Source organism: Petaurus breviceps, unplaced genomic scaffold (genome assembly GCF_028583685.1).
Source record: "Petaurus breviceps papuanus isolate PSGF00001 unplaced genomic scaffold, PetGlider_PUasm1.0 90701, whole genome shotgun sequence".
Taxonomy (NCBI): Eukaryota; Metazoa; Chordata; class Mammalia; order Diprotodontia; family Petauridae; genus Petaurus; species Petaurus breviceps.
Window position 1 is genome coordinate 2,557,474 of NW_027187316.1, and position 10,300 is coordinate 2,567,773.

A 10,300-nucleotide genomic window follows, 5' to 3' on the forward strand; every position below is an offset into this window, starting at 1 on the left:
CACACACACACACACACACACACACACACACACACACACACACACACCAAAAACCCAGTCGTGTAACCTTGGGCAAGTTACTTAACCCCAATTGCCCTCCAAAAGGCAAAAAAAATTTTAAAAATCCAGAATAGAGATGAAGTCCACAACATGAGGAAACAAAAAAATTGTAATTTTTCCACTATAACATACTTTGTTTATAACGTGGTTTGTTTAATCTGTTAATTCATTCCCTCTTTTTCTTCTTTAAAAAATAAAACAAAAACTAGGGAAGGTGAGAGAGACTGGGTCTTCCTACCTCATCAAAATGCAAGATTCAGGATCTACTTGTGTACTCAATTCAATGTGGTCAGCATGGGCACTCTGATTCTGTTCCCAACATAAGTTGGTTCGTCTTTGCTAAGGCAGCCTAGTGCCTGCCCTCCACTCCTACTCCTGGGGGCTTACCATACTGATGCTGTGCACAGATTCAATCAGTTTAGCCTACTATAGATCATAATCCCTGAACTTAAGCTATCCACCAGCCTCAGTTCTTCTTGGTAGCAGGGATAACAGGCATGTGCCACCAAGCCATTATTTCTTTTAAAATATTGTGAATTTCAGAAAGATTCATATTTAAAACTAAGAAATTATCCAGAGCCTAATACAAATAGTATTTTCATTATTCATGATCTTGGATTAAGACCACCACAGCTATCAGATTCTTTCAAATAACCCAATTGTATCATGCAGGAAAGATCATCAGTTCAGTCGTTTTTCAGTTGTGTCTGACTCTTCATGACTCAATTTGGAGCTTCCTGACAAAGATACTTAAGTGGTTTGCCATTTCCTTTTCTGGCTCATTTTATAGATGAGGAACTGAGGTAAACAGGATTAAGTGACTTGCCCAGGGACACACAGCTAGTAAGTATCTGAGGCTGGATTTGAACTCATGAAGGTGAGTCTTCCTAATTCCAAGTCTGGTGATCAATCCATTGCTGCCCTAATCATCATATATCTATGTAATTTCCAAGAAAGTCATGTCCAATATTATTAGTCAATTCAGTAAACACTTAGGTATTTATGATATGAATGGTATTGTACTATGAATGGTAAGCAACTGTTCAATTAAATAACAGAGACCTTTTTAACACAGCTTATAAGCTAATGTAGAGCAATTCAACATGTACATTAGCACGATAAATAGTAGCATGTACCAACAGCAAGGGAGAGGGTCCACAGTACTCTCAGAAATTTGAGATCAGAAAAAGCACTTTCATAGGGAACATGAAGGAGAGAGTACCTGAGCTGGACCTTGAAGGAAGTAAGGGAATCTATTCCAGGAATGTATGAGCAAAGGTGAGACAAGAACTGGCAAAAATAGTCCAATCAGTTTGGAATGTTAGCATATGAAGGGTAGTAGTGTAAGTTAAAGTTGGAGAAGTATGCTGGGGTTTGTAGACAGCTTTGAATGGCAAAATCTAAAATTTGTATGGAGGAAGCAAACCAAGTGAGAGGCAAATGTTCAGTTGAGAACTACTGGGGTACTGAAGTGAAATGGTTACTCTATGGAGAAGCCATAAATATGAGAGGAAATGCAGGGACAAAGCCAATAGGACTTAAAAACTGATTAATAAAAAGAAGGGGGAAAGCAGGAAGGTTAAGAGTCAAAAATGACTATGAGGTTTTGAACTTGGGTTATTCGAAGGATTGTGCTGTCACCAATATTTAATGAAGGAGTCACACAGAAAGGCAAGTTTTAGGGATAAATTAGTTTGGTTTGGGATATGGAAAGTTTAAGGTAATAGGGGGACATTGAGGTGAGATATATATTAGTTGAAATGTAGAATGAGAATTCAAAGTAGAGGGAAAAGTAGAGATTAAAGGAATCCACATAATAGGCACTCACTAAAATCATAGGAATGGAGGAGATTGCTAAGGCAGATAGGAGAGAAAGAAAGAGGAAAGAATGGGGGAGAAGAAAAGGAAAAGAGAGCGAGAAAGGGAGAATTTATTAAACACTTCCTATATTTCCAGGTACTATGCTAAGCAGTGGGAATACAAATAAAAAACAAAACAGTCCCTGACCTCAAGGAGCTTATATTCTACAGAAAAGAAAAATATATAAAGGTGAACAGGAAGGAGAGTCTTTCCCCAGATCCAAGAATGGAGTCCAAAATTCCTATGAGGAGAAAATGAGGATGTTGGGAGTACAGGCTGCATGGTTTGGAATTGGTGACTAGAAAGTGAGGTAGAGAACTGATTTCAGGTAACAAAAGGTAGAAAGTTCGTCATTTAGAGTCTACAGTGGTTTCAGGAATGGGGTCCAAAGTTCTTTTCAGAAAAAGGTGAGAAAGATGGCCTGGGCAGAGGTCCCACAAACTGGAACTCAAAGAACCAAAACAGTGAAAGGTCACCAAAGCCAAAGGACCAAAGAGTTCCAAGAGGGGGTGGGAGTGGGCCTGTCAAATAGTAAATGGTTGAGAGAAGACAAGATCAGGTTGAAGCTTCTATTTGATCATTTGATCTAGTGTTAAGAAGGTCCCTACTGAACTTGGAGTTCAACTGATAATTGATAAGGAAATAAGGCTGTGATTGTGAGTCTTCTCTTTCTAGAAATTTAGTATAGACATTGCGAAGGAGAAGATGACAGCCTGAGGGAGAAAGTCAAAAAAAAGGTTTTTGTTCTTTTTATTAATAAATCCTGAACACATTTGTAAGTGCAGGGAAAAGAATTAGTAGAGAGAGTGTGGATATTCATTAGAGAGGATGTGATTGAAGAAACATTATCATGAAAGAAATGATAGAAGGGATGACATTAAGATATTGAGAAGTTTAGTCATGAGGGAAGAAGGAACAGAGGAAGACAAAGTTTTGGAGGGGCCATAAAAAGAGAGTACAAAAGGCCATATATTTTAGACCCTGAAGGGAATTGAGAGGTCAGCTAATCCAATTCACTTATTTTAAAGATGAGGAAATTAAGATCCAAAGGGAATCTAAACAAATTTACTAAGGTCATGAAAATATTAATTGACAGATTTGGGATTTGAACTCAATTTTTTCATTCCAAATCCAGCAACCCTTCAACTGCATTATGTTGACTCATCACTGAGTTAACCTGGGTGAGATGGTCTCAGTAAAGCAGAATAGCTTATCTCTTGAAAGCAAGGGGTGGCACAGCGAATAGAACAGCAGCCCTGGAGTCCTGAGTTCAAATCTGACCTCAGACACTTGACACTTAATAGCTGTGTGACCTTGAGTTAAATCACTTAACCCCAAATGCCTTGCCTTCCCCCCTCCATTGAATGTCACATGGAATCTGTTATCTCTTAGTGACAGGCTGGGGGCTCTCCACTTGATAATTTTCTCTGGGTATTTAATAAAACACCTAGCCAATAGGAAGAAGAAAACCCTCAAGTTTAAGGGCATCATTGCCCAAACCCACCACTAATTACTTGGAGACCACCTTTGGCAACCTTGGTAATGGGGAGGACTATCCATGGGTCGGGGTCTCCCTGATATATGTGATGGCAAACCTGGCACCTATGGGGCCCTATAGCTTTGATGCAATATAAAACTTGCCCCACCCCACCATGAAGACTACTAACAGCATTACACAAAAATATTTATGGCAGTTTTCTTCGTGATAGGAAAGAATTAGTAACAAGACTGATGCCGTCAATTGGAATATGACTAAATAAACTGTGGTACATCAATGTCTTTATTACTATACTGTAAGAAATGACTATTATGACATACAGAACAGCAAGAAAAATTTACATAAACTGAGGCAGAGTAAAGTAGAATCAATATGCACACTGACTATAATAATTAAATGCAAAAGAACCACAAAACACTAAAAAGTGAATGCTGTAAAAATACGTAGAAGAGATGAGAGGACACCCCTACCCCCCCCCCTCTTTTGCAGGTTCATTGCACATGTTTTCAGATTTATTGGTATTGCAGATATTCCCCCCTCTTCTTACTTTTAAAAAATATATATATATATATATTTCTTATATAGGAAAGCACTCTGGGAGAAGGAAAGGGGAAGGATATTTGGAGATAGCAAAATTTTACTTTAAAATATACAGAAAACAGGGGAAGGAAGTTCACAAAGAGATAAAGACCAGTAGGGTGGTAGTTATTATTACAAAGGATTTCATATAAACTTAAAAAAAAGATAAATATAAACATTTAATAATTTCTTATATATAACTTCCTTGGTTATATATTGAAATGTTAGTACTTGTTGGTGTTTGTTAATAAAAGTTCATAATAAGAAAGGGTAAAAAGGGTCACTAACATGGATACTAAAAATCTATGGGAATAAAATGCAGAGAGATCAGTAAGATAAAGTCTGTAAACAAAATGCCCAAGTCATGGAAGAATTGTGTTTCAAGTCCACGGATGGCAGCAACAAAGATCACGAAAAGTCTGGAATATATAAACCTAAAGGAGCAAAGATTTTTAGTAAGAGTGGCTGAAAGGGGCAGCTAGGTGGCACAGTGAACAGAGCACCGGCCCTGGAGTCAGGAGGACCTGAGTTCAAATACAGCTTCAGACACTTGACACAAAACTAGCAAATCACTTAACCCCAACTGCCCTACCTTCCCCACTCCAAAAAGAAAAAAAAAAAAAAGAGTGGCTGAAGAAGGATTTCAAAATGGTAATAAGGAAGGAGTATATTAAAACTCTGTCCAAGATATGCCAGTATGTTCTTTGTAGTTTGTTTATTTTTTTAACCAATTCTCAATCATCATTAATCTATACTCCTTCTATGTCCTCACAGTTACTGAAAGAAGAGAAGAAGAAAAAGAAGCACTCAACATTGGAAATGGTTTCCACATGTGGACTTTTCAGTAAAAAGCAAGGTTTTAGTGAAAGTAAGGACATGGAAGGAGTAAAGATGACTAACAGCGGAACTGGTAAAAAAAAATAGAATGGTAACCTCAATGAGCATAATTAAAGGCATGAGCAGAGGAGGACAGGACTGAGGAGGACTTAAAGTTAGGATTAACAAAGGACTGGTCTGATTGGAGTAAAAAGTAGGAATCTGTGCTTAAGACATCAGAGATTGTTATGTGGTAAAATAACCAAGAAGGGCAGAGATATCTAGTATGGTAAAAGCAGCATTTGGAGTCAGAAGCACTTTGGTTGCACTCCTGACTTTGCATTATTGTCTACCTTTGTAAATTTGAACAAATCAGTTAAATTCCTTGCTCCTGTGATTTCTAAAATGTAAAATGAGTGAAGAGAGACTGATGAAACTTATATGGAAAAGAGTATACAAGCATCACAGAGTTAGAGCTAGGAAGGATCTTTAGAAATCATCTGGTCCAGTTCCATCCTACTCTCTATCTGCTAATACACAAACTCCCTGGCCATATTTAACATCCTCCATATTCTAACTCTAGTCTACTTTTCTAATCTTATTTCATAGCACTCCTCTTCATATACTTTAGCTTTCAGCCAAACTGAACTCATTTCATAAAGTTGACAAACCATCTTTCACCTCTATCTCTGTGCATTCATACAGGCCATCCTGATAGCCGAAATTTAATGACTACTAATACCTGTCTTTTGGAAACCTTTTTTAAAGGTGGCTCAAAACGTGTCATCATCTCCATGAAGCCTTTCCTGTTTGCCACACCTCTATGTATTCCCTATCTCATCCAAATTTTTGTAAAACACACTGTGTGCATCACTACTTTGCTGCCCTAACATTCTACTGTTCATCTTTCTATAAATGCAAGATAACACCAAGTACAAGGTAAGGTATCTGAGAGAAAAGATTTTCTTTTTCTCTTTGTGTCCCCAACAATTAGCACTGAACCTTGAACAAAATCAGTACTTAATAAATAACTGCTGAATGGAATGTTTTCAAGTTCTTTAATGATATGTCATTTGTACAAAAAAAAAAAAATCTATTCTTTAATTAAACCCTATAAAATTAGAGAATCCTGTAAGACGTGGTTGTAAGATATCAGGAAAGGGTTACAAGAAGCATGGGCACATGAAATTATGCCATCTCTAAAGTCAAATATTTTAAAATTGGAGGAAAATCTATTCTATTGTAAAAACTAGGCTAGTTATACCTAAATAACTAATGTAACTGAAATGTCCTACCTTACTTATCAAATGGATGATTTCCCCTTCTTTAAAAGAAAGTTCATCGTCATTAGCACCTTCGTAGGAAAATAATGTTCTACAATATTCCTTAGCTGAAAAAGAAAATTGGCAGGGAGGGGGACATCAGGCTCACGGTCCATTATATTAATTAATTAATTCAACAAATATCTGTTGAATGCCTGTCATGGGAAAGGCACAGCAATAAGTGCTATGAATAAATAAGCTGACGATATGTCTACATTTCTATAATTATTTAACTTTTTTCTTAAATGACATCCAATTACTCTAGTCATATGTATCCAATATGTTAGTACTGATAATGAAGAGGTGGAATATTTAGTTATATTTCCACAGTTTATGGAAAATTTAAGGCCAAAAAAATGGACACATTAACCTTACCTTTATATCTGCCTTCAATTTCTGCCTTTGCTACTTCTACACTCTGACACTGTGTTGGTCTGAATCCTAGTGCATGTGTAATTAAAGGCTAGAGAACACAAAATATTAATGATTTAACATAATGAAGTCAATTAAATTATACTGTAAAACATTCCATTTAAAGTTACCCTACCTACCCCCTTTAAAATAACTGGTATTTTTTTCTATATGAGAAAATTTATAAAAATTTAAAATTTTTTAAAAATATTAATTAATAATAATATTTAATTAAAAATTAAAAATAATTAATTAATAAAAATAATAATAATTAATTTTTAAAAATATTTAAAAATTATAAAAGTAATAGAATTTAATTTAATTTAAAATTAAAATAATTAATTAATAATAATAATTAATTTTTTTAAATATTTTAAAATTATAAAAATTTATAAAAGTAATAGAACAAGCAAATAAATAAAAGACAATCTCCTAGAAGTAGTTCCAATCATTCAAAAGTTCTGGTTAAAAATAAGGTATAAATTAAATTACAGTATAAGAGTATAACAACTGTAGAGAGGTGACTACAAGTCTATCTAGAGTATAAAACTTACTAAATCTTTAAAACCAAAAGAAAACCTTTAAAAGATGAGTAAAACTAGAAGAAATTATTTATACTTTCATTGTTGTGAAAATATTTTCCATTCAGACAGCATTAGGTTATTGCAAATTGTCCATTACTGGATCTTTTTGTGGTACTGATTCAAAACCAGTTAATTATACTCATGTTGCCTCTTTATATTCTTAAGAGTAGAAAAAATTGGGTATGATATCTTGATGAATATGTAAGTTGGAATCTCTTCCTAGGGAGAAAGTAAGGTGAAAGGGGGAGGGGGGGTGGAAGGAGGAAGAAAGAAGAAGGAAGGAACAAAGGAATGAAGGAAGGAAGGGATTTATTAAGCACCTGCTATGTGCTATGCTAAGTACTTTACAAATATCTAATTTGATCCTTGTAACACCCTGTGAGGTAAGTTCGCTCAGTATCAAAAGGCCCTAGGGGGATTCTATCTCTTCTCTATCAATGAGAAATGAATTAGGGACTGATCTAAGGTCAGAATTAAACCAGATTTTTGTCTAGGAAAAAATATGAGTTCTTGACCTATTCATATGTTCAAACCTTTTCAACACCTTACATTTAACCTTACTGAACTCTTTTTATTTGCCATTTGGTTCATTTTCCCATTTTACCAGATTTACTTTGCATTCTACTCCTATCCCAAGAACATGATCATTCATCTATTTATCCTCTCCATCAATCTCACTCATACCTACACTAGAAAGAGAGGGGGCGGCCAGGTGGCGCAGTGAGTAAGAGCGCCAGCCCCAGAATCAGGAGAACTGGGATGGGTTCCAGCCTCAGATACTTAACACCCACACAAAATAACTGGCCATGTAACCTTGAGCAAGTTACTTAACCCCGATTGCTTAAAAAGAAAAAAGAAAAAGAGAAAGAAAAAGAAAAAATCTATAAAGAGAATCAATTCCAGACTTCAAAATTTAAGATAAGTAAAGCCCGTATACTTCTAATTGGGTAATGATACAAAGGATAAATACAGATTCCTCTGTCAGTTTCTAAAAGTTAAATTATCTCTACTTCCTGAATTTGTAATTTTAGTGTAATTAAATATAGTCCATAAATGAATTTATTTCCAAAGGATTCAATCAAAGTATCAATCACTGTATTTAGATATAGTACTAAATTTACTACTTTAAGAAAACACTACTGAAAGTGATCATTATTTAAGCAAGTGACTGAAAAAAGGAACAATACCTTCCATATAATATACCTAAAATTAATTGGATATACAGTTTAAAATTTAAGGAATTCTGCTTCAACCTTTTAAAAACATCAGGGCAGGGGGGCAGCTAGATGGTGCAGTGAATAGAGCACTGGCCCTGGCGTCATGAGGACCTGAGTTCAGATCCAGCCTCAGACACTTGATACTTACAAGCTGTGTGACCTTGGGCAAGTCACTTAACCCCAAGTACCCTGCCTTCCCTCTTCAAACTCCCCCCCCCAAAATAAAAATTAAAAAAAAAAAACATCAGGGCAGGGACAAACCATTTTGAAATGCTCTGAGGTTCACAACACAATCAGGCTCCTCCCAATTCACCACAACAGAGCAAGTCAGCATTCAACGGCCATGCCAATTCAAAATGTCCACTCTGACTCTTCTAATCACCTGCTTTCATGTGCAAAACTTACTGTCTATATTCATTTTCCAATAGCTAGCAAGTTTTTATTTTTACCATAATCTATGCTTCCTATCCCTGTAAAATCAAACTCCTGTTTAAAACAACAACAACAAAAAATCACCAATATCAACTAAACTCATTCATTCCCATATGCTCTCAACTCTACCCCTTCAATATACCACTCTAAATCTGCCTTCCCATTCAGCTATGACCTCTCTAAGGTCTGCTCCATAATCAACAAACTTCCATTCACTTTAATCCTCTTCCTTTCTCAGTCCTTCCATTTTCTGGAAGTCATTGAGACCTACTTTACTTCTGATGACACTGTTTCCCTGGTCTCCCTTTCCAGTACTGGTTTCATTTTCACTCACACATCCATAGTCATGGATTCTGTTTTCTAATACAATTTCTCCTTCTGTCTTCAATTTTATGGTTTAGCTCATGCCATTAACTTTATAGTTACAAACATTAGTTATTTCCCTTATCATACTTTTTCTTCTCTTTACTTCATCTTCATTTTTACAAAGAAGAATGTGGAGAAAGAGAAGGAATGGGACAAAAACTAATAATCTATCATTGAAATGATCTGCTCCCACTCTTTTGCTTACAGTACTTTCATTTAACGTGGAAGTTCTCGATTTTGGCTATGAAATTTTTAAGTATTTTCAATTTAGGAGTTCTCTTAGGACATGACTACTGGATTCCATTTTCACTCTAAACTCTGATTCCAAAGGATCTGAACAGCATTGTTTTAAGATATACTGAAATACTCTAAGTTTTTTGTTTCCTTATGGTTTTCAGGAAATCTGATGTTTCTTAAATTGTCTCTCTTTGATCTGTTTTCCCAGTCAATTGTTCTTGATTGTGGGTATATGACATTTTTCTCATGCTTTTCAATCTTCTGATATAGTTCTAAAATTTTTTCTTCCTTCCTAGTCACTGAATTCTATTTGCACCACTTTCTTTATCAGGTAAATCACTATTCCAGGGTAAGTTTTTCTGCTTTCTATTCAATATTATTTATACTTATTCCGATTTTATCCTCTGGAATTCTTATTTCATTTATACTCATTTTCTACCTCTTGTTTCATTTCTTTCAGTCACTCCTAAATCTTTGAAGCCTCGCCATTTTTTTCCTTCGAGGCTCTTTTTATACCTTTAGAGTCATTGTCTTTTTCTGGGTTTATGTCTTAAGTCATTTCACTTTTTAAAATTAATTTATTTTAAACTTAAATATACAATAAGAAAAAAAAGAAACATATTATAAACCTAAATACAAAATAAGAAAGAAAAGCATGCCATGTGCACAGCAGAACATAAGATTCAAAATATATAGCAATAAATTTCCATTTCAAGAAAGTCTATATAATATACACCACATATTGTGTTCCAAGCTATCCATCTTTTCTTTGTTTGATTTGCTGTAAGTTTTCTTTTGTTCTCTGCTGTGCACATTTTACTTTGTTCTTTTTTCCCCCCTTCCTCTCCCTCTCCTCCAAGAAGGCTACAATTAAGCATGGATGTGTGTGTGTATGAATATATGACGATGTATACGTAC

General features: G+C 35.2%; 1 protein-coding gene across 4 annotated transcripts in view; it reads right to left on the reverse strand.

The window, feature by feature from the left end:
* The window catches only part of CD2AP (CD2 associated protein), a 167,760-nt gene that overhangs the window by 77,746 nt on the left and 79,714 nt on the right, over window positions 1–10,300 (reverse strand). For 3 of the 4 annotated variants that reach the window (XM_069065803.1, XM_069065802.1, XM_069065805.1), the window contains exons 7-8: window positions 6,511–6,598; window positions 6,109–6,203 (exon numbers count right to left, since the gene is read on the reverse strand). The exons of the other annotated variant lie outside the window; for it this stretch is intronic. In XM_069065803.1, the coding sequence (XP_068921904.1) occupies window positions 6,109–6,203; window positions 6,511–6,598 (183 nt within the window). The remainder of the gene's footprint in view (window positions 1–6,108; window positions 6,204–6,510; window positions 6,599–10,300) is intronic. 4 annotated transcript variants of the gene reach the window in all.